This window comes from Macaca thibetana, chromosome X (assembly GCF_024542745.1).
Source record: "Macaca thibetana thibetana isolate TM-01 chromosome X, ASM2454274v1, whole genome shotgun sequence".
Classification (NCBI taxonomy): domain Eukaryota; kingdom Metazoa; phylum Chordata; class Mammalia; order Primates; family Cercopithecidae; genus Macaca; species Macaca thibetana.
Window position 1 is genome coordinate 116,341,761 of NC_065598.1, and position 25,400 is coordinate 116,367,160.

Below are 25,400 nucleotides of genomic sequence, written 5' to 3' on the forward strand. Positions count from 1 at the left end.
GGCACAGTGGCTCATACCCGTAATCCCAGTACTTTGGGAGGCCGAGGCAGATGGATCACTTGAGGTCAGGAGTTCGAGACCAGCCTGGCCAACGTGGTGAAACCCCATCTCTACTAAAAATACAAAAATTAACCAGGCGTGGTGGCTCATGCCTGTAGTTCCAGATACTCGAGAGGCTGAGGCAGGATAATCGTTTGAACCTGGGAGGTGGAGGTTGCATTGAACTTAGATCGTGCCACTGCATTCCCGCCTGGGTGACAGTGTCAGACTGTGTCTCAAAAACAAAACAAAACACAAATATATGGGAATTAAACATTGTGATCTGAATGACCAGTCAGTCAGTGAAGAAAATAAGAAAATTGAAAAATTTTAGCAAGGTCTCACAATACAAAATCAATGTGCAAAATTTACTAGCATTCCTATAAAACAACTACAGTCAAGCCGAGAGTCAAATTAGGAATGCAATCCCATTCACAATTGCTATTAAAAAATACCTAGGAATACAGCCAATCATATAAATGAAAGCTCTCTACAAGGTGAACTACAAAACAGTGCTCAAAGAAGTCAGAGATGACACAAACAAATAGATAAACATTTCGTGCTAATAGATAGGAAGAATCGATATTGTTAAAATGGCCATAGTGCCAAAATAATATAGAATCAATGCTATTCGTATTAAACTATCATTGACATTCTTTACAGAATGAGAAAAAACTGTTTCAAAATTCATATGGAACCAAAAAGGAGTGCAAATAGCCAAAGCAATCCTAAGCAAAAAGAACAAAGCTTGAAGACATGCTACTTGACTTCAAATTATACTATAGGCATACGGTAACCAAATCAGCATGGTACTATTACAGGAACAGACACATAGATCATGGTACAGAATAGAGAGCTCAGAAATAAGACCACACCTGCAATTATCTGATCTTTGACAAACCTAACAAAAACAAGCAGTGGGGAAAGTAATCCTTATTTAATAAATGGTGCTGGGATAACTGGCTAGCCATATGCAGAAGATTTAAACTTGACCCCTTACACCATATACAAAAATTAACTCAAGATAGATTAAAGACTTAAATGTAAAATCAAAGCTATAAAAACCCTGGGAGACAGTCTATGCAATATCATTCTGCATATAGATACGGGCAAATATTTCAAAACGAAGACATCAAGAGTAATTGCAACAAAATCAAAAATGGACAAATGGGATCCTATTAAACTAAAGACCTTCTGCACAGAAAAAGAAACTATCAAGAGAAAGAGCATACAACCTATAGAATTATAGAAAATTTTTCATACTATGCATCTGACAAAAGTCTATGAAGAACTTAAATTTATTAAACAATTAAAAAGTGGGCAAATGACATGAACAAATACTTTTCAAAATAAGACATACATGCAACCAATGATAATATGAAAAAAAGTTCAACATCACAGATTATTAGAGAAATGCAAATCAAAACCACAATGAGATAACATGTCACAACCGTCAGAATGGCTATTATTATTTTTTATTATTATTTCAATAGTTCTTGGGGAAAAGGTAGTATTTGGTTACAGAGATAAGTTCTTTAGTGCTAATTTCTGAGATTTTGATGCACCCACCATCTGAACAGTGTACAGTGTACTCAATGGGTAGTCTTTAATCCTTCACCTTCCTTCTACCCTTCCCGACTGAGTCCCCAAAGTTTATTGTATCATTCTTTTTTTTTTTTTTTTTTTGAGGGCCCAGAGAGCAAGTTTATTTGGTGAATGCTGACGGCAAACATCATCCAAGAGAGACAAGATGGGAAAAGTGCTGAGAAAAGAGAGCCTAGGGAAACTTCAGGATAGATAGAAAATTCACACAGGGAAAGGCACGGAGTCAGGAGACTGGGAGGGTCCTCAGCCATTCAGCACCATGCGGACGAGCTCTTCATAGTTGATACAACCATTGCTGTCCTCGTGCCCTGCCACCAGCATCTCTACTTCTTCCTCTGTCATCTTCTCACCCAGTGTGACAAGAACATGCCGGATTTCAGCACCCATGACGGTGCCATTTCCTTCCTTGTCAAACACCCGAAGTCCTTCGACATAATCCTCATAGGTGCCCTGGTCCTTGTTCTTGGCCACTGTCTGCAGCATGGGCAGAAAGTGCTCAAAGTCCAGCACCTTCACATTCATCTCATCACTCTTGGGGTTCCCCAGGACCTTGAGCACCTCGGCGTTGGTAGGGTTCTGGCCCAGGGCCCTCATCACGTCCCCACACTGGCTGTACAGGATCTTGCCATCACCTGTTCGGTCAAACAGCTGGAAGGCCTCCTTGAACTCTGCAGTCTAGTCTTTGGTGAAGTCACACATCTTGACTGCTCAGCTCAGCGGGACCTTTTCCTGCAGTAATGGCCTATTGTATCATTCTTATGCCTTTGTGTCCTCATAGCTTAACTCCCACTTATAAGTAACATACCATGTTTGATTTTCCATTCCTGAGTTATTTCATTTCGAATAATAGTCTCCAACTCCATCCAGTTGCTGAAATTGCTATTATTTTGTTCCTTTTAATGGCTGGGTAGTATTCTATGTTGTATATATACACATCACATTTTCTTTATTTACTTGTTGATCAGTGAGCATTTGGGCTGGTTCTGTATTTTTGGAATCGTGAATTGTGCTGCCGTAAATGTGTGTGTGCAAGTATCTTTTTCATATAATGACTTATTTTCCTCTGGGTGGATACCCAGTAGTAGGATTGCTGGATCAAATGGTAGATCTACTTTTAATACTTCAAGGAATCTCCATACTGTTTTCCATAGTGGTTGTATTAGTTTACATTCCCATCAGCAGTGTAAAAGTATTCCCTTTTCACCACATCCATGCCAATATCTATTATTTTTTGATTTTTTAATTATGGCCATTCTTGCAAGAGTAAGGTTGTATCACATTGTGGTTTTGATTTGCATTTCCCTAATAGTGATGTTGAGCATTTTTTCATACGCGTATTGGCCACTTACATATATATTTTGAGAATTGTCTATTCATGTCCTTAGCCTACTTTTTGATGTGATTATTATTTTTTTCTTGCTGATTTGAGATCCTTGTAGATTCTGGATATTAGTCCTTTGTCAGATACATATATATATAGATTGTGAAGATTTTCTTCTACTCTCTGGGTTGTCAGTTTACTCTGTTGATTATTTCTTTTGCTCTGCAGAAGTTTTTTGGTTAAGTCCCATCTATTTATCTTTGTTTTTGTTGCATTTGCTTTTGGGTTCATGGTCATGAACTCTCTGCCTAATCCAATGTCTAGAAGAGTTTTTCTGAGATTATCTTCTAGAATTTTTATGGTTTCAGGTCTTAGAGTTGAGTCTTTGATCCACATTTTGTTGATTTTTGTATAAGGTGAGAGATCCAGTTTCATTCTTCTACATGTGGCTTGCTAATTATCCCAGCATCATTTTTTGAGTAGGGTGTCCTTTCCCCACATTATGTGTTTGTTTGCTCTGTCAAAGATGAGTTGGCTGTAAGTATTTGGCTTTATTTCTGTGTTCTCTATTCTGTTCCATTGGACTACATGCCTATTTTTATGCCACTACCATGCTGTTATAGTAATTTTATCCTTATACTTTAAAATCAGGTAATGTGATGCCTCCAGATTTGTTCTTATTGCTTAGTCCTGTTTTGGCTATGTGGGGTCTTTGTAGTTTCCTTCTGCATTTTAGGATTTTTTTTCTAGTTCTATGGAGAATGATGATAGTATTTTGATGGGAATTGCATTGAATTTGTAGTTTGCTTTTGGCAGTATGGTCATTTTCACAACATTGATTCTACCCATCCATGAACATGAGGTGTGTTCCCATTTGTTTGTGTCATCTATGATTTCTTTCAACTGTGTTTTGTAGTTTTTTTTGGTAGAGATCTTTTTGGTTAGGTGTATTCCTAAGCATTTTTTTTTTTTTTTGCAAGTATTGTGAGAGACATTGAGTTTTGATTTGATTCTCAACTTGGTCACAGTTTGTGTATAGCAGTGCTACTGATTTGTGTACATTGATTTTGTATTCTGAAACTTTACTGAATTCATTTATCAGATCTAGAAGATTTTTAGATGAGTCTTCAGGGTTTTCTAAGTATACGATCATATCATTGGTGAACAGGGACAGTTTGACTTTCTCCTTTTCAGTTTGGATGCCCTTTATTTTTTTGTCTTGTCCGACTTCTCTGGTTAGGACTTCAGTACTATGTTGAATAGAAGTGGTGAAACTGGGCACCCCAGTCTTGTTCCAGTTCTCAGGGGGAATGCTTTCAGCTTTTTCCTGTTCAGTATAATGTTGTCTGTGTGTTTGTCATAAATGGCTTTTATTACTTTAAGGTATTTTGCTGAGGGCTTTAATCATAAAGCGATGCTGGATTTTGTCAGATGCTTTTTCTGTGTCTTTTGAGATGACCATATGATTTTTGTTTCTAATTCTGTTTATGTGGTGTATCACATTTATTGACTTGTTTATGTTAAACAATCCCTGAATCATTGGTATGAAACCCACTTGATATGCTGTTGGATTCAGTTAGCTAGTATTTAGTAGATGATTTTTGCATTTATGTTCATCCGAGATATTGGTCTGTAGTTTATTGTTGTTGTTGCTGTTGTTGTTATGTCTTATTCTGGCTCGGGTTTTTGGGTAATACTGACTTCATAGAATGGTTTAGGGAGGATTCTCTTTTGCTCTACCTTTTGGCATAGTTTCAGTAGGATTTTTACCAATTCTTCTTTGAATGTCTGGTAGAATTCAGCTGTGAATGCATCTAGTCCTGGAATTTATTTTCTTGGCAGTTTTTTTTAAATTTCCATTTCGATCTCACTGCTTGTTATTGGTCTTTTTAGGGTTTCTAGTTCTTCCTGGTTTAATCTAGGAGGGTTGTGTGTTTCCACGAATTTATTCATTTCCTGTAGGTTTTCTAGTTTGTATGCATAATGGTGTTCATAGTAGCCTTGAATGATCTTTTGTATTTCTGTCGTATCAGTTATAATATATCCAGTTTCTATACTAATTGAGCTTATTTGGATCTTCTCTCTTCTTTTCATGGTTAATCTCACTAGTAGTCTATCCATTCTGTTTATTGTTTCAAAGAACCAGCTTTTTGTTTCATTTATCTTTTGTGTTTTTTGTTTCAATTTCATTTAGTGTTCTGTTCTGATCTTTGTTATTTCTTTTCTTTTCCTGGGTTTGGGTTTGGATTGTTCCTATTTCTCTAGTTCCTTGAGGTGTGACCTTAGATTGTCTATTTGTGCTCTTTCAGACTTTCTGATGGAGGCATCTAAGGCTATGAACTTTCCTCTTAGCATTGCTTTTGCTTTATCCCAGAGGTGCTGGGAACAAGCCCTAAGCCTGTCATAAACAGGCCTTAAAGAAACTGGCCATAAACAGGATTTATGCAGCAATGTGACATGCTCGTGATGGCTATCACACACACTGCTAGAAGTTGTTGGTTTACCAGAGCAGGGCAAGGAACACCTGGCCCTCCTGGAGCGGAAAACTGCTGTGCCTTAACAACATGTCTTTGCTGCAGATAATTAGCCAGAGCCTGTTTCTCTACTCCTTGCTAAAAATGCTTTGTTTCTGGTAAGGAATGCTTTTAGTTAATCTATAATTTATAGAAGCAATGCATATCACTGGCTTACTGTCAATAAATATGTGGGTCAAACTCTGTTCGTAGCTCTCAGCTCTGAAGGCTATCAGCCCCCTGCTTCCCACTTTGCACTCTATTTCTGTGTCTTTGTCTTCAATTCTTCTAGCACCGTTGGGTTGGGGTTTCCATGACCGAGCTGGTCTCAGTACAGAGGTTTTGATAAGTTGTGTCACTATTATTGTTCAGTCCAAAGAATCTTTAAATTTCCATCTTGATTTCACTGTTGACCCAATGATCGTTCAAGAACAGATTATTTAATTTCCGTGTATTTACGTGGTTTCTTTTGGAGTTGATACCCAATTTTATTCCACTGTGGTCTGAGAGAGTACTTGATATAAGTTTGATTTTCCTAAACTTATTGATACTTGTTTTGTCGCCTATCATATGGTCTGCTTTGGAGAATGTTCCATGTGTTATTGAATAGAATGTATATTCTTCTGTTATTGGGTGGAATGTTCTATAAATATCTGTTGGGTCCATTTGTTCCAGGGTATAGGTTAAGTACACTTTTTGTTGTTGTTGACTCTCTGTCTTGATGACCTGTATAGTGCTGTTGGTGGAGTATTGAATTCCCTCACTATTATTGTTTTGCCATCTATCTCATTTCTTAGGTCTAGTAGTAATTGTTTTAAAAATTTGGGAGCACCAGTGTCAGGTGGATATATATTTAGGATTGTGTTATTTTCCTATTGGACTAGTACTTTTATCATTATATAATGTTCTGCTTTGTCTTTTTTAACTGTTTTTTCTTTAAAGTCTGTTTTGTCTGATATAAGAATAGTTACTTCTGCTCACTTTTGGTGTCCATTTGCAAGGAATATCTTTTTCCACCCCTTTACCTTAAGCTTATGTGAATCCTTATGTGTTAGGTGAGTCTCTTGAAGATGGTATATATTTGGATGATGACTTCTTATCCAGAATCACTATTACTAAAAGTTTAAAAAATAATAGATGCTGGTGAGGTTGCAGAGAAAAAGGAATGCTTATACACTGTTTGTGGGAGTGTAAATTCATTCAACCATTGTGGAAGACAGTGTGGAAATTTCGCAATGACCTAAAAACAAAAATGCCATTTGACCCATCAATCCCATTAGTGGATACATATTCAAAGGAATATAAATTGTTCTATTAAAAAGACACATGTATGCTTATGTTCTTTGCAGCACTATTCACAGTAGCAGAGACATGGAATCAACCTAAATGCCCATGAACAGTAGGTTGGATTTTTAAAAAGTGGTAAATATATACCATGGAACACTATGCAGCCATAAAAAACAAAATGGTCATGTCCATTGCAGGGACATGGGTGGATCTGGAGGCTATCATTCTTAGCAAACTAACACGGGACTCTAAAATCAAATAGTACATGTTCTCACTTATAAGAGGAGCTAAATGATGAGAACATATTGACACATGTAAGGGAACAACACACACTGGGGCCTATCAGAGGGTGGAGGGTGGGAGGAGGGAAAGGATAAAGAAAAATAACTAATAGGTACTAGACTCAATACATGTATGACAAAATAATCTGTACAACAAACACTCATGACACAAGATTACCTACGCAACAAACCTGCACATGTACCCCTGAACTTAAAATTTAAAAAAACTTAAAAAATACAGGCCAGTATCAATGATGAATATTGATGCAAAAATCCTCAACAAGACACTAGCAAACCAAATTTACCAATACATTAAAAAGATCATTCATCATGACCAAGTGGTATTTATCCCTGTGATGCAAGTATGATTTGACATTCACAAATAAATTAAAGTGATATGTCATAACAACAGAAGGAAGGACGAAAACCACATGATAATTCAATTGATGCTGAAAAAGCATTTAATAAAATTCAACATTCCTTCATGATAAAAACCCTCAAGTGACTGGGTACAGAAGTAACATATCATGACATAATTAAAGCCATATATGACAGATCCACAGCTAGTATCACACAAAATGGGAAAAACAAATTCTTTCTTTTAAGATCTGAAACACAACAAGGATACTGACTTTCACCACTGTTATCAACATAGTACTGGTAGTCCTAAGTAGAGTAATCAAAAATGAGGGGAAAAAAGGGCATCCAAATTTGAAAGGAAGAATTCAAATTCTTTGTTTTAGATGATATGATCTTATACTTGCAGAAACCTAAACCTCAACAAAAACTATTAGAATTGATAAATTCAGTAAAATTAAAGAATACAAAATCAACATACAAAAATCAGTAACATTTCTATATGCCAACACTGAACAATCTGAAAAGGAAATGATAAAAGTGATTTTATTCATAATAACCACACATAAGATTAAATATTTAGGAATTACCATAACCAATGAAGTGAAATGTCTATATAATGAAAACTATAAAACACAAAAGAAAATTGAAGAGGACACAAAAAATAAGATATTTTATGTTCTTGTATTGGAAGAATCAATGTTTTTAAAAGTTGCATACTGTGCATTCAATGCAATTCCTGTCCAAATACCAATGACATTATTTACAGAAATAGAAAAAAGAATCCTAATATTTATATGGAACCACAAAAGTCCCAGAATAACCAAAGCTTTTCTAAGCAAAATGAACAAAACTAAAGGAATCATATTACCTCCTTCAAATTATACTGCAGAGCTATAGTAACCCAAACACTATGGTACTGGCATAAAAAAAGACACATACATTAATGGAACAGAATAGAGAACCCGGACACAAATCCACACACCTACAGTGAACTCATTTTTAACAAAGGTGTCAAGAACTTATACTGGGGAAAAGACAGTCTCTTCAATAAATGGTGCTGGGAAAACTGGATATCCATATGCAGAAGAACGAAACTAGACTCCCATTTCTTGCCATATACAGAAACCAAATCAAAATGGATTAAAGGCTTAAATCTAAGACTGCACCCTGTGAAACTACTACAAGAAAACTTGGGGGAAACTCTCCAGAGCACTGATCTGGGAAAAAAAATTCCTTAAGCAACACCCCACAAGCACAGGCAACCAAAGCAAAAATAGACAAATGGGATTAAGTTAAAAGCCTCTTCACAGCTAAGGAAACAACAAAATGATGATACAACCCACAGAATAGGAGAAAATATTTGCAAACTACCTATCTGGCAAGGTGTTGGTAACCAGAATATATAATAAACTCAAACAATTCTGTAGAATAAAAGATATTAATTTGATCAAAAATGTGCAAAAAATTTTAATAGACATTTCTCAAAAGGAGACATACAAGTAGCAAACAGGCATATGAAAATGTGCTCAATATCATTGATTATCAGAGAAATGTACATTGAAACTCCCATATGATATCATCTCACCTCAATTAAAATGGCTTCTATCCAAAAGTCAGCCAATAACAAATGCTGGTGAGGATGTGGAGAAAAGGGAAGACTCCCACTCTGTTGGTGAGAATGTAAAATAGTACAACTACTATGGAGAACATTTTGGAGAATCCAACAATCCCACTGTGGAGCATATAACAAAAGAAAGGAAATAAGTATCTGCACTCCCATGTTTGTTGAAACACTGTTCACAATAGCCAAGATTTGGAAGCAACTTAAGCGTCCATCAACAGATTAATGGATAAAGAAAATATTGTACCTATACACAATGTAGTATTATTTAGTCATTAAAAATATCAAAATGGGTGGAACTGGAGATCATTATGTTAAGTGAAATGAGCCAGGCACAGAGAGACAAACATCACATGTTCTAATTTATTTGTGGGGTCTAAAAATAAAAACAATTGAACTCATGGACATAGAGAGTAGAAGGGTGGTTGCCAGAAGCTGGGAAGGGTAGTAGCAGAGGACCGGGAGGGGAATGTGGGGATAGTTAATGGGTACAAAAACATAGAAAGAATGAATAAGGTCTACATTTGATAGCACAGCAGGGTTACTATAATCAATAATAACTTAATTGTACATTTAAAAATAACAAAAAGGTGCAATTGAACTGTAACACAAAGGATAAGTGCTTGAGGGGATGGATTCCTTATTCTCCACGATGTGATTGGTACGCATTGCATGCCTATATCAGAACATCTTATGTACCCCACAAAAATATACCTACCGTTTACCCACAATAATTTATTTTAAAAATTAAAAATTGTTAACAGTAAATACATTGAAGTGAAAAAAATATATGTATGATATATTTTCAATCATCTCAAATTTGTTAGACCTGTTTTTTGGCCTTACATATTCTCTATCATGGAGTATTTTCCTTATGTGCTTAAAAAGACTACATATTCTGATGCTGTTGAATAGAATGTTCTGTATATGTCTGTTAGGTCCATTTGGTGTATAGTGTTGTTCAAGCCAGTTGTTTTCTTACTCATTTTCTCTTTGGATAATCTGTCCATTGTTGAACATCAGGTACTGAAGTGGACTGTTATTTTATTGCTGTCTATTTCTCCCTTCAGTTCTGTTAATAAATACCTTATAGATTATATTTAGGTGCTCCAATATTGCATACATAGATGTATTTGCATTTGTTACATCTTGTTGATGAATTTACCCCTTTATCATTGTATGATGACTTTGTCTATTGTGACAGTTTTTGACTTAAAGTCTGTTTTTTTTCTGATATAAGTAAAATAAATATAGCCAACCATGCTCTCTTTTGGTTACTATTTGCATGGAATATCTTTTTCCATTTCTTCACTTTCATCCTCCCTGTGTTCTTAAAAGTAAAGTGAGCCTTCTTACTTAGCATATAGTTGGATTCTAATTTTAAAATCCATTTAGTCACTCTGTTTTCTGATTGGTAAATTTAATTCATTTATATTTAAAGAAATTATTAATAGGTAAGTGTTTATGATTGCCATTTTGTTAATTGCTTTCTGACATTTTGTCATTCCTGCGTCTTTCTTCCTCTATTTCTGTCTTCGTTTGTGATTTATTTCTGTAATGGTATGCACTGATTTCTTTTATCTTTTGTGTATTTACTATACATTTTTTTATTTGTGATTACCATGAGACTCGTATAAAACATCTTAAAGACTATTACAAGATGTTTTACGAGTCTCATGTTAATCACAAAGATTACTATTATAAGCTGATAACTTTGAACATGTTACAACAACCTTACACTTCAACTTTTTCTCCCCCCCCATTTTATGTTATTGATGCCACACTTCACATCATTTATGTTGTATATACTAAAAAGTTATTACAGTTACAGTTATTTTTCATACCTTTTTCTTTTGACTTTTGTGCTAGAGTCAAACATGATTTATGTACCACATCATAACGTTAGAGTATTTTTTTTTTTTGAAACAGAGTCAGACTGGAGTGCAGTGGCGTGATCTTGGCTGACTGCAACCTCCGCCTCCTGGTTTCAAGCGATTCTCCTGCCTCAGCCTCCCGAGTAGTGGGGACTACAGGTGCACCACCATGCCTGGCTAATTTTTGTATTTTTAATAGAGATGGGGTTTCACTATGTTGGCTAGGCTTGTCTAGAACTCCTGATCTCATGATCTGCCTGCCTTGGCCTCCCAAAGTGCTGGGATTATAGGCGTGAGCCACTGCACCCGGCTACATTAGAGTATTCTTAATTTGACTATGTTCGTTATTCGTGAGTTTTATACTTTTCTATATTTTTGTTGTTAGTGTCCTTTCTTTTCAACTTGCAGGCCTTTCTGTAGCATTTCTTGTAAAGCAGGTCTAGGGGTGTTGAATTCCCCTAGCTTTTGTTTGTCTGGGACAGTCTTTATCTCTCCTGCATATCTGAAGGGCAACTTTGCCAGATAAAGAACTACTGATTAGCAGTTTTATTATTTTATCACTTTGTGTATGTCATCCTACTCTTTTAGCCTGCAGGACTTCTGCTGCAAAATCCTCTGATAGTCCAATGGAAGTTGGTTTGTATGTGACAAGGCTGTTTTCTTTTGCTGCTCTCAAAATTCTCTCTTTGTCTTTGAATTTTGAGAATGTGCTTATTATGTATCTTGAGGAGGTGTCTTTATGTTTAATATATTTGGGGTTCTTTGGCTTCGTGGATCTAGATGTTCACTTCCTTCAGATATGATAATTTTTCTGTCATTATTTACTTCAATAAATTTTCTGCCCCCTATCTGTCTCTGTTCTGTTGGGCTGCAGATAATGTGTATATTGGTCCACTTGATTGTGTCTCATAAGTTCTGTATACTTTCTTCATAATTTTTTATTCTTATTTCCTTTTGTTTTTACTGAGTAATTTTGAATAAGCTGTATTTGAACTCACGGATTCTTCTGTTTGATTGAGTCTGCTGTGGAAGATATCTATGGAATATTTCAGTTCAGTCATTGAATCATTGTGTTCTTTAGCTCCAGGATTTCTGCTTGGTTATTTTTTATTTTTTTATTTTTTCTCTTTTTCGAACTTGTTCTGTTCATATAATGTTTTCCTGATTTTGTTTGGTTGTTTATCTTGTACTTTGTTTTTTTTTGTTTTTTGTTTATTTTTTTAATTTTTATTGTTTGTTTGTTTGTTTTGTTTGTTTTTTAAATTTTTTCTTGAGACACGGTCTCACTCTGTTAACCAGGCTTGGGCACAGTGGCATGAACACAGCTCACTTCAGCCTCAACCTTTGGAGCTCAAGTGATCCTCCTGCCTCAGCTTTCCAAGTAGCTGGGACAAGAAGCTGGGACTATAGGCATGTACCACAATGCCCGGATATATTTATATATTTTTTGAGATGGAGTCTTGCTCTGTCCTCCAGACTGTAGTGCAGTGGTGTGATCTTGACTTACAGGAACCTCTGCCTCCTGGATTCAAGCAGTTTTCCTGCCTCAGCCTCCCGAGTAGCTAGGATTGCAGGCACCCACCTCCATGAACAGCTAATTTTTGTGTTTTTAGTAGAGACAGCATTTCACCATTTTGGCCAGGCTGGTCTCAAACTCCTGGCCTCAAATGATCTGCCTGCCTTGGCCTCCCAAATTGCTGGTATTACAGGCATGAGCCACCTAAGTTTTAAATATTTTGTAGAGACAGTCTCATCATGTAGCCCAGGCTGGCCTTGATCTCCTGAGCTCAGGCAATCTTCCTGCATTGACCTCTCAAAGTGTTGGGTTTACAGGCATGAGCCATCGTGCCTGGCCTCCCTGAACTTTTAAAGATCATTATTTAAAATTATTTGTCAGGCATTTCATAGATCTCCATTTTTAGGGTCAGCTACTGACACTTTATTCTGTTCCTTGGGTGGTGTCATATTTCTTTGATTATTCATGATCCTTGTGGTCTTGTGTTGGTATCTGCACATTTGAAAAAGTAGGCACCTCTTTCAGTCTTTACAAACTGGGTTTGGCAGGGAAACTGACTTTACCAGTCAGCTTGCTTAGACGTTCTTTTTGGGTCAGCAGATGGAGTCCATGTTCACACTTGGTTCTGGAGTTTTTGGGCAGGCTGGCCTTGTTTTAGGGCCTGGTGCCTAGGTTCACTATAGCTGGCCTTGTGTATGGATCTGCTGGGTCAGGCCTTGAGCTCAAGCCTGTATAGGCAGGCCTGGTATCCTGGTTCTTAAGGTTGAGCCTGGCTCTGGGTACATGGGGTTCAACCTTGCAGGGAGGCAGAACTTGAGCCTGAGCTGGGGAGGGTCAGCTTTGTGTGGGAGTGTGCTTGTGTTTTGGGTCCACAGGAGCCAGTCTGACACCAGAGTATGTCTGGAGCCTGAGACTGTGGGGTCTGGTTTGGACCTGGGTCATAGGGGCTGGCCTGAAGTCTGGGTCCACAGATGCTAGCCTAGAGCCTTGGGCCACAGGAACTTGCCTAGTGTTGAGGTTGGCCTAGGGTCTGGGTCCACAGGTGCTAGTCTGTGTCCATGAGGGCCTAATGGGAGCCTGATGCTGTCTGGGCTAGCTCAACACTGGGGTGGGCCTGAAGCCTTGTTCCACAGAGATGGGCCTGGAGCTTGTGGCTATGGTAACTGGCTTTGCATTGGGGTGGGCCTAGAGCCTAGGTCCATGGGTGCTTTCCTGGTGCTGGGGTCTATGGATAAGGTGAATGGTCATCCACTGTCATTCCTCCATGTGGAGGATGTGTCTCTTCATGCTACACTGTGAGGGCTTTGGGGAGGGGTGGTGTGGTTATTTGTGTAACTGTCTCACACACCACATACCCTTTTCAATGCATCTTATTTTATTTCATTGTTCCACCCAGTTGCTGCAATCACTTACATAGATTCCTTAACTGTTGTGAAGGTACTTTCATGAATCGGTAATTTTTCAAATTGATGTTTCTTTGAGGAGTCCAGCACTGGATGCTCATATTCCAGCATCTTGCTTCATCACTCTTCAATCATTTTCTTTTTGAAAGTAGTAAATATCATATAGTTTGGTTTGCGGAACTGACAGGCAAGTTCTAGCTGACTAATTGATGAAGATGCAGAAGAGGTTGGCAATTTACAATTTTGCAAATTTTAAATAGAAAAATCCCGATTGGAATAATTGAGTTAGGGCCAAATGCACAGACTGTCACATGAAGAGAAGCATGAGTTCTGGAAATACATATATTTGACCCTTTTGTGTTTGTTTTGGCCTTCAGCCCTCCTACCTATTAGATGATGGAAGACTTTGGACACTGGTAACTTGGGATGGACTCTAATTTCAAATTGCTCTTATCTTAGACTAGTTTTCTTTTTTGATATGGTTTAATGTCTGTGTGCCCAATAAGGAAGTCATTGGCTTGAACAGATTTGTGGCTCGGTGCTGAGGAAAAGTAGAATTGTGGATCTATGCCCAGGATGGATGTGTAGGAACAAACAGTTGGTGGCTGTGAACAAAGAATAATTTTTTACAAGGGAGTATTTCTCAGCATTTTACATCCTCTAATTTGAAGACTTTAGGATTTCTTTTTCTCTTAAATTAATATTTTAATTTCATTCTTCTTTTAAAATTTCAAAACATAGATGAGACCAATAACTCCAACCTCAATTTTTATTGGCACACGTGTGTGTGTGCATGTGTGTGTAAGAGTTCATGTGCATGCATGATCACAAAAGTTTTATTCTGTACAAATTGTCTTGAAACTTTTTTTTCTTCACTTATCAAAATGTCTTGGTGCAATATTTATGCCATTGCGTGTATATCTAGCTCATTCCTTTTATTAGCTTTATATTATTCTATAATATAAACATTCTGTATTTCATTTGCTGTTCTTTTATTCATGGACACTTTTGTTGTCTTCAAATTTTCAATACTAAAAACAAGACCATAATCAACAATTCTGTGGATGGCCCTGTGTGCATAGATGCAAGTATTTCTATATGGAAGACGCAGAGGAGTTTACTTGCTAACTACAAGCAATTGCAAATTTGCAAGTTGCTTTGGGTGCAAACAATCTTGACAACTACATATTACTCAGTTGCTCTCCCAAGCCTTTCACAGCATTTACTCCGTATTCCACCCAAACCTTGACAAAATCAGAGTTTTTAATTTTTGCAAATAATAAATGATAAGTACAGATGCTTCTCAACTTAAAATAAGGTTATGTCCTGATAAACCCATTGTAAGTTGAAAATGTATTTAATATGCCTAACATAGCAAACATAATAACTTAGACTAGCCTACCTTAAATATTCTCAGAACACTTGTATTAGCCTACAGTTGGCCAAAATCATCTGGCGACACAGTACACTATAGCATATTAATTGTTTACCCTTGTGATAATGTGGCTGACTGGGAGGTGTGGCTCACTGCTGTTGCTCAGCATTGTAAGAGAGTATCATACCACTTTCTACTGAATGTGTATCACTATTGTACCATCAGAAAGTTGAAAAATCATTTAAGTTGAACCACTGTAAATGTGGGATCATTTGTAATAGCTAATTTTTCTGATTATTATTTCCCTGATTGCTAGTGAGTTGATCATTTTTTCATCTCATTATTGGCCACTTCTATTTCCGCTTCTGTAAACTGCCTGCACAAATCATTTACCTATTTTTCTACTGGGTTGTCTTTTATTTTATGGATTTGTAGGAGTCTTTTGATCACTCATTGTTAGTTGAATGTATTTTAGATATCATCTCCTAGTATGTTGCTTGCTTTTAACTTTGGTTTTGATATATTTTTGCATATCATTTTTATATTTTGGTATTATCACATTTATTTTGTTCCCTATGATTTTTGTTTGTGTGAATTGTTTTTAAATGACATTTTAAACATTAAACATCTAAATGACCCCCTTTTAAACCACTAAAATATTTTATTCTAGCGTTTAAATTAAGCGTTTAACCATTAAACATTTAAATGGCATTTTAAACCACTAAAAATATTTTCTTCTAGTGTTTTAATAGAATTCTTTATTACTGATTTTTACTTACTTTTAAGGGTTTGACGTATTTGGAATATGTATTTGTGTGTACATGAGCATATGTCTGTCTGTGTATTTGAGGTAAGTGAGGTTAATTTTTTTACTCAAGTTTTAGATACATTAGGTTCCAGGCAATTCAATATTTTTTTTTTTCTCTTTCTCTTCCCCAACTGCCTCTACTCTCCTAATACCTGAATCATCCACCCCATACCCATGTTTGCTTTCTGGTTCATATACAACATATACTAGATTTTCAGTCAACATTTCTATTTGGTCAGCTTTCAGAATTATTCCTCTAGGAGGCTCTACAGATGTAGAATACATAGTTCTTGTTCTCAAAAACCTGGAAAGGTTAAGAAGCTATCCAACGTCAGAATAAGCAAAAGGTCAAGGTTGTGGTGTCAGGCCTATTGCAAGAGGAAGGAAAATAGTATTTGTTAACAATAGTATTTGATAAATAGTATTTGTTAACATGAAATGCTGTGTATGAGGTGTTCACAGATTGTTTTAAGAATCTCACCATTCCTATGAGATAGATATTATTACCCCCTGTATTAGTCGGTTTTCACACTGCTATAAAGAACTATCCAAGACTGGGTAATTTATAAAGCAAAGAGGTTTAATTGACTCACAGCTCCACATGGCTGGGGAGGCCTCAGGAAACTTAGTCATGGTGTAAGGCAAAGGGGAAGCAAGGACCTTCTTCATATGATAGCAGGAGAGAGACAGGCTAGCAAGAGGAGGGAAAACTGCCTTATAAAACCATCAGATCTTGTAAGAATTCACTCACTATTACCAGAACAGCATGGAGGAAACCACCCCCATAATCCAATCACTTCTTACCAGGTATCTCTCTAAACACTTGGGAATTACAATTCAAGGTGCAATTTGGGTGGGGTCACAGAGCCTAACCATATTACTCCTGTTTTATACATGAAGGAGAAAGTTGGGTCCATAGTGGTTGAGGAAGTTGGGTTCACCGTGGTTAAAGAACTTGTTTAAGGTTACCTGAGTGGTGTATCATGAGTGTCAGAGTTCGCCATAGAAACAGAACTAATAGGACAGGTTACATGTTTATAAACTACCTTCACAGAAACATTCAGGTTAGCAGACTAGGACAGTACCGTATCCTAACCAAGCTGACATGTAATTAACCATCACAAGTGGTAAGGGTAAGAAACGAAATGTAAATTCCTTTGTAAGTGGCTCCAACACCTCCATTTATAACTGCAGGGATCCTGTTTTGTTTCCCTGTATCTGTGTTTTTGCTTTGCACATAGGTATATTTTGTTAATGGATGAATTGGTGAACTTCACTTCCTAAAGAATTGAATTTATTGTCTTCCTGGACTCGTCTGTCTGAGACTCAGTGTATTTGCTTTAGGATTTCTGCTGTTCCAACTCACTTAGTTGGCTTCATACTTAATTGGACATCCAGAGTCTTGGAACCACTTTGCCTTCCAGTGCCCTACCTATCCTTCCTCATAGAAATATCTAGTTTTGGAGCTCCTCTGTGCCTGCCTTTTACATTTACTAAAACTTGATGATGTTCCCTAGTTTAGATGCCTTGGTTCCTTGCTTTGCTTGGTCCTAAATTCCAGGACCCAGGCCTTCTTAGAGTGTCCGGTTCGCTTTTATCCCAAATCCCAGGTCAGGAACTCAAGGAAATCATGGTGGAAATCAGTGATCATGGTCCAAGATTAGCTTAAACAAGCAGGACATTGGGCTGAATCTGTACTGAGATCAGGGATATCCCTGGAATTTGATCTGTTACTCCTGTTGTTTTTAATAAACCTCTGGCACAAGCTTATCTTGTCACAGTATTCTTTCTACTAATATATGAACATAGGAAAAAGAGTTTAATTGAAATAATTATTAGTTGGACTACATTTAATTTAGATTTTGTGGTATTTGTTTATGAAAATGTAGCAGTCACCCTGGCACTATCTTATTTAATGTCTGCTAAAAACATTAAGAAGTGAATTAGATAAATGGCAAGGAAACCCATTGCCAGTCATTAACTCTTAAGAATTAGTGAGAATGTAAACAATCGTGATGGTAAATTATAGTTCCTGCTTACCCAATAGAGTATAGCTCTTTTCAAAAAATGTCATTGTTTCTACAGTATTTGGACATCAGACAATATTCTGTGCTGAGGTCTAAGAAATCATTGAGGAACTTAACACCCTTAAACCTTGCTTAACACCTCCAGGCTGATTCTTTCCTGGTTAAATGAAGTTAGGCCACTAGATTTGTGTATGCTCAAACTTAACAACTGATAAAGAAATTTATCTTTTAAAAGGACAGAGAAAATAAATCCCTCCAAAGGGTAAGTTTGGAGTACTTACTTGGAAAGAGGACTTAGTCTCAGATTATGTCTCATTCTATGTTGTACCCAGTGTTCTCAGTATTGCTCTCGTGGGGCATTTCCTAGAAACATTCCAGGAAAATACTAAGACTAGCCCTGAAGGACAATTCCCTGGCTTTGAATTATTTCAGTACTTGCATTGCTTTGAAATATTCTCTAGTTGAAAGAACTTGATTATAATTCAGTCATTCAACAAATACATATTCAGCACCTAATATGCACCACACACTGTTCTAGGCATTTGGGGATAAACCCACAAATAGCAATCTTAGAAGCTTTATCCCTGCACCAGCTACCCTCACATAGGATCATGGTTACCTTTGTCTTCCTACTAATGTTGCTGCTTCAGTTTCTATATACCTGACCTAATGAACTCTGAATTTCTTTCTATTTTGCCCATGAAAACTTGCCTGATCCTGATATGTAGTGGAGTCAGAGAAGATGGATTTCAATCTTGATTATATAAATGTTTCTAAAAAGTAAAGAAAAATTTACTTTTTTCTTTTGTTTCCTTCCCTACAGTTCACATAGCAGACCTCCATAGAAGCCTGTATACAAAACAGCAGAGGAGGGTAAAATCCTGTGTCCAGAAACAGATAAATCTTGGCTTTGTCACTTTACTGGGTGTGTGACCCTAGGCAAGTTAGTTAATCTTTCTGAACATTAGTTTCCTCATCAGTAAAATGAGAAAATCATCAGTCACCTAAGAGGAAGAGCTATGAGGAATTTTAATAATCTTATTTTGCAAGTAAGATGTCTGGCACATAGTGCTCCATAAATGACATCTATTGTTATTGTGTTATTGCATATGCCTTAGAAGACAGTAAGGATTTTAAGGCTTGACATATTCCAACAGCAGAGGGTATTAAATTAATCAGTGATGCTAACCATTCCTTTGCTCCATTCTTCTCCTTGGGCCCATATCCTACATTTGCTAGACTCATATCTCTTTATTTTAGTGGCGAGGCATCTGGAGTTATCTCTCTCTCTCTCTCTCTCTCTGTGTGTGTGTGTGTGTGTGTGTGTGTGTTTTCCTCCTGTGGCTATCTTGATGTAAAATGCTGACAGTGCTGAATTGTTCAAATAAGGTAAGTAGCAATTCAGCAGAGGCTTATTGGCCAGGAACAGTTTGAAGATATGTGATCTTTGGAATCCAAGGGATTTTAGTAACAGGAGAGGGAATTATGGATGGAATTAGCTTGTCTGATTCAAGTTTTATAGAGGTCTTTTGGTAGTACCCATTTGAATAGTAAACTGGGTTTGCTTGATTAGGCGAATTCTAATTGATCACACATTTTTACCCATCATGGTTTAAGAGCTATGAGGGAGAAGAGAAGGAAAACAACAAAATAAATTAAGAGACCTTATTTATTTTTTCAGATTTGCCGCTGATTAGTTGTATGACCTTAGGTTGGATATTGAGAAATAGTTGGAGATATTTGGGTTGGAAAGGAGTAAGTTCAGTTGTCCCACAACAAGTAACTTTTACTAAGTGGCCTCAAGATATAAAAGCTGGGACAAATGTATAGAGAATACAGTAAATATAGTCTTTGACTCAATAGGGGAGAGAAGTATAAAAAGGGAAATAAATGTCTTTCTCAATGAGTAACTGGGATTCTTCAAGCACCTTGCAGGATTCTGGTAGAGGGAATTCAAACATCTGTTGGAGAGTTAGGCAATAATTTTAAGGATCCTTCCAATCCTGAGGTTCTATTTTTAGTCATTTTACTTTTTTAGACCTTAGTTATCCCATCTGTAAAATGAGAAGCATGAATTATATGACTGTGTACTTGCTTTCTACCTCTAATGCTCTACGGTTTGTCTGATGAGCAGACATGGAGGGGAGTTCAAGGTAGATTTTTTTTATGACTGTTCTGGGATTTGTTTTTGTGGGTCATGAGGCAAACCAGTTATAGATATAGAGGAAGAGGCCCAACTGTCTCTGTTTGACAGCTTCCTGCATTTACCAACCCTTTAACACCTTTTTCTCTTTTAAAAGTTAATTTTAGATTATTTATCTTTTTTCTGTGGTAGTTCATGAATTTTGCCAGTTGTATGAAGGAAGCTAAATTTTTTATTTCTACTATAGTAATTTCTACATATCATCACCATAGAGAAATTCAAAGCAATGTGGGCCTTCAATTTCCTGTATTTTCCCCTGAAGGAAATTATCACTCAGGTCTGCTAATTACAGCAGAACCTTTAGCTGTATGGAAATTTTATACCCTTAATGTCTGTAAGACCCACATATGAACAATGGACTCTTTGTAGTTATCTAGAATGTAGAATGAAATATTTTGGATTCAGAAAAAGAAGGAAGGAGTTTAATTATAGCTAGCACAATTTCTATGGTTTAACCTGAAGGATAGCATTAGAGCTGGAAACCAGCTACTTAATTTGAGGGGGTTCAGTGCAAAATTAAAATGTGAGCTCCCTTGTTCAAAACACAAGAATTAAATAAAAGCCGTATATGACAGACCCACAGTTAGTATCATACTGAATGGGGAAAAACTGAAAGCCTTTCCTGTAAGATCTGGAACATGACAAGGATGCCCAATGTCACTTATTCAACATAGTACTGAAAGTCCTAGCTAGAATCAGACAAGAAAAAGATATAAAAGGCATCCAGATTGGAAAGGAGTCAAAATATTCGTGTTTGCAAATGATATGATCATGTATTTGTAAAAATCTAAAGACTCCATAAGAAAACTATTAGAACTGAAAAATTCAATGAGGTTGTAGGATACAAAATCAACAGACAAAGCTCAGTAGCACTTCTTTTTTTTTTTTTTTCAAAATGTATCTTTTGTTTCTGTTGAAGTAATGTGAGACATCAACATAAGGTATCAATGCATTCAAACAAAGAGAATATAAAGTCTCAAAAGTGAAACGAGGGTGACTTTTAACCATACCATTTACATGTTCTTTTTATTATTATTATTATTATTTTTTTAATTATTATTATTATACTTTAAGTTCTAGGGTACATGTGGATAATGTGCAGGTTTGTTACATATGTATACTTGTGCCATGTTGGTGTGCTGCACCCATCAACTTGTCAGCACCCATCAACTCGTCATTTACATCAGGTATAACTCCCAATGCAATCCCTCCCCCCTGCCCCCTCCCCGTGATAGGCCCCGGTGTGTGATGTTCCCCTTCCCGAGTCCAAGTGATCTCATTGTTCAGTTCCCACCTATGAGTGAGAACATGCGGTGTTTGGTTTTCTGTTCTTGTGATAGTTTGCTAAGAATGATGGTTTCCAGCTGCATCCATGTCCCTACAAAGGACACAAACTCATCCCTTTTTATGGCTGCATAGTATTCCATGGTGTATATGTGCCACATTTTCTTAATCCAGTCTGTCACTGATGGACATTTGGGTTGATTCCAAGTCTTTGCTATTGTGAATAGTGCCGCAATAAACATACGTGTGCATGTGTCTTTATAGCAGCATGATTTATAATCCTTTGGGTATATACCCAGTAGTGGGATGGCTGGGTCATATGGTACATCTAGTTCTAGATCCTTGAGGAATCGCCATACTGTTTTCCGTAATGGTTGAACTAGTTTACAATCCCACCAACAGTGTAAAAGTGTTCCTATTTTGGGCTGAGATGATGGGGTTTTCTAAATATACAATCATGTCATCTGCAAAGAGGGACAATTTGACTTCTTCTTTTCCTAACTGAATACCCTTGATTTCTTTCTCTTGCCTGATTGTCCTAGCCAGAACTTCCAACACTATGTTGAATAGGAGTGGTGAGAGAGGGCATCCCTGTCTTGTGCCAGTTTTCAAAGGGAATTTTTCCAGTTTTTGCCCATTCGGTATGATATTGGCTGTGGGTTTGTCATAAATAGCTCTTATTATTTTGAGGTACGTTCCATCAATACCGAATTTATTGAGCGTTTTTAGCATGAAGGGCTGTTGAATTTTGTCAAAAGCCTTTTCTGCATCTATTGAGATAATCATGTGGTTCTTGTCTTTGGTTCTGTGTATATGCTGGATTATGTTTATTGATTTGCGAATCTTGAACCAGCCTTGCATCCCAGGGATGAAGCCCACTTGATCATGGTGGATAAGCTTTTTGATGTGCTGCTGAATTCGGTTTGCCAGTATTTTATTGAGGATTTTTGCATCGATGTTCATCAGGGATATTGGTCTAAAATTCTCTTTTTTTGTTGTGTCTCTGCCAGGCTTTGATATCAGGATGATGTTGGCCTCATAAAATGAGTTAGGGAGGATTCCCTCTTTTTCTATTGATTGGAATAGTTTCAGAAGGAATGGTACCAGCTCCTCCTTATACCTCTGGTAGAATTCAGCTGTGAATCCATCTGGTCCTGGACTTTTTTTGGTTGGTAGGCTATTAATTATTGACTCAATTTCAGAGCCTGCTATTGGTCTATTCAGGGATTCAACTGCTTCCTGGTTTAGTCTTGGAAGAGTGTAAGTGTCCAGGAAATTATCCATTTCTTCTAGATTTTCTAGTTTATTTGTGTAGAAGTATTTATAGTATTCTCTGATGGTAGTTTGTATTTCTGTGGGGTCGGTGGTGATATCCCCTTTATCATTTTTTATTGCATCTATTTGATTCCTCTCTCTTTTCTTCTTTATTAGTCTTGCTAGCGGTCTGTCAATTTTGTTGATCTTTTCACAAAACCAACTCCTGGATTCATTGATTTTTTGGAGGGTTTTTTGTGTCTCTATCTCCTTCAGTTCTGCTCTGATCTTAGTTATTTCTTGCCTTCTGCTAGCTTTTGCTAGTGTTTGCTCTTGCTTCTCTAGTTCTTTTAATTGTGATGTTAGAGTGTCAATTTTAGATCTTTCCTGCTTTCTCTTGTGGGCATTTAGTGCTATAAATTTCCCTCTACACACTGCTTTAAATGTGTCCCAGAGATTCTGGTATGTTGTATCTTTGTTCTCATTGGTTTCAAAGAACATCTTTATTTCTGCCTTCATTTCGTTATGTACCCAGTAGTCATTCAGGAGCAGGTTGTTCAGTTTCCATGTAGTTGAGCGGTTTTGATTGAGTTTCTTAGTCCTGAGTTCTAGTTTGATTGCACTGTGGTCTGAGAGACAGTTTGTTATAATTTCTGTTCTTGTACATTTGCTGAGGAGTGCTTTACTTCCAATTATGTGGTCGATTTTGGAATAAGTGCGATGTGGTGCTGAGAAGAATGTATATTCTGTTGATTTGGGGTGGAGAGTTCTACAGATATCTATTAGGTCTGCTTGCTGCAGAGATGAGTTCAATTCCTGGATATCCTTGTTAACTTTCTGTCTCGTTGATCTGTCTAATGTTGACAGTGGAGTGTTGAAGTCTCCCATTATTATTGTATGGGAGTCTAAGTCTCTTTGTAAGTCTCTAAGGACTTGCTTGATGAATCTGGGTGCTCCTGTATTGGGTGCATATATATTTAGGATAGTTAGCTCTTCCTGTTGAATTGATCCCTTTACCATTATGTAATGGCCTTCTTTGTCTCTTTTGATCTTTGATGGTTTAAAGTCTGTTTTATCAGAGACTAGTATTGCAACCCCTGCTTTTTTTTGTTCTCCATTTGCTTGGTAAATCTTCCCCCATCCCTTTATTTGGAGCCTATGTATGTCTCTGCATGTGCGATGGGTCTCCTGAATACAGCAGACTGATGGGTCTTGACTCTTTATCCAGTTTGCCAGTCTGTGTCTTTTAATTGGAGCATTTAGTCCATTTACATTTAAGGTTAATATTGTTATGTGTGAACTTGATCCTGCCATTATGATATTAACTGGTTATTTTGCTCCTTAGTTGATGTTGTTTCTTCCTAGCCTCGATGGTCTTTACATTTTGGCATGGTTTTGCAATGGCTGGTACTGGTTGTTCCTTTCCATGTTTAGTGCTTCCTTCAGGGTCTTTTGTAAGGCAGGCCTAGTGGTGGCAAAATCTCTAAGCATTTGCTTATCTGTAAAGGATTTTATTTCTCCTTCACTTATGAAACTTAGTTTGGCTGGATATGAAATTCTGGGTTGAAAATTCTTTTCTTTAAGAATGTTGAATATTGGCCCCCACTCTCTTCTGGCTTGTAGGGTTTCTGCCAAGAGATCTGCTGTTAGTCTGATGGGCTTCCCTTTGTGGGTAACTCGTCCTTTCTCTCTGGCTGCCCTTAAGGTTTTTTCCTTCGTTTCAACTTTGGTGAATCTGGCAATTATGTGTCTTGGAGTTGCTCTTCTTGAGGAGTATCTTCGTGGCGTTCTCTGTATTTCCTGGATTTGAATGTTGGTCTGCCCTACTAGGTTGGGGAAGTTCTCCTGGATGATATCCTGAAGAGTGTTTTCCAACTTGGTTCCATTTTCCCCCTCACTTTCAGGCACCCCAATCAGATGTAGATTTGGTCTTTTTATATAATCCCATACTTTTTGCAGGCTTTGTTAATTTCTTTTTCTTCTTTTTCCTTTTGGTTTCTCTTCTTGCTTCATTTCTTTCATTTGATCCTCAATCGCTGATACTCTTTCTTCCAGTTGATCGAGTCGGTTACTGAAGCTTGTGCATTTGTCACGTATTTCTCATGTCATGGTTTTCATCTCTTTCATTTCGTTTATGACCTTCTCTGCATTAATTACTCTAGCCATCAATTCTTCCACTTTTTTTTTCAAGATTTTTAGTTTCTTTGCGCTGGGTATATAATTCCTCCTTTAGCTCTGAGAAGTTTGATGGACTGAAGCCTTCTTCTCTCATCTTGTCAAAGTCATTCTCCGTCAAGCTTTGATCCGTTGCTGGCGATGAGCTGTGCTCCTTTGCCGGGGGAGATGCGCTCTTATTTTTTGAATTTCCAGCTTTTCTGCCCTGCTTTTTCCCCATCTTTGTGGTTTCATCTGCCTCTGGTCTTTGATGATGATGGTGACGTACTGATGGGGTTTTGTTGTAGGTGTCCTTCCTGTTTGATAGTTTTCCTTCTAACAGTCAGGGCCCTCAGCTGTAGGTCTGTTGGAGATTTCTTGAGGTCCACTCCAGACCCTGTTTGCCTGGGTGTCAGCAGCAGAGGCTGTAGAAGATAGAATATTTCTGAACAGCGAGTGTACCTGTCTGATTCTT

At 37.2% G+C, this 25,400-nt stretch overlaps 1 protein-coding gene across 1 annotated transcript; it reads right to left on the reverse strand.

Moving 5' to 3' along the window:
* Nucleotides 1-1,729: 1,729 nt before the first annotated feature.
* LOC126946138 (myosin light polypeptide 6) lies at nt 1,730-2,390 on the reverse strand. Its single transcript, XM_050776152.1, has one exon. The coding sequence runs from the start codon at nt 2,236-2,238 to the stop codon at nt 1,888-1,890; it is 351 nt and encodes a 116-aa protein (XP_050632109.1). The 5' UTR covers nt 2,239-2,390; the 3' UTR covers nt 1,730-1,887.
* Between the last annotated feature and the right edge of the window lie 23,010 nt (nt 2,391-25,400).

What these genes read in the sequence shown, in the direction of transcription:
- LOC126946138 (XM_050776152.1), bottom strand. Translation starts at nt 2,238, where the DNA reads ATGAGGGCCCTGGGCCAGAACCCTACCAACGCCGAGGTGCTCAAGGTC.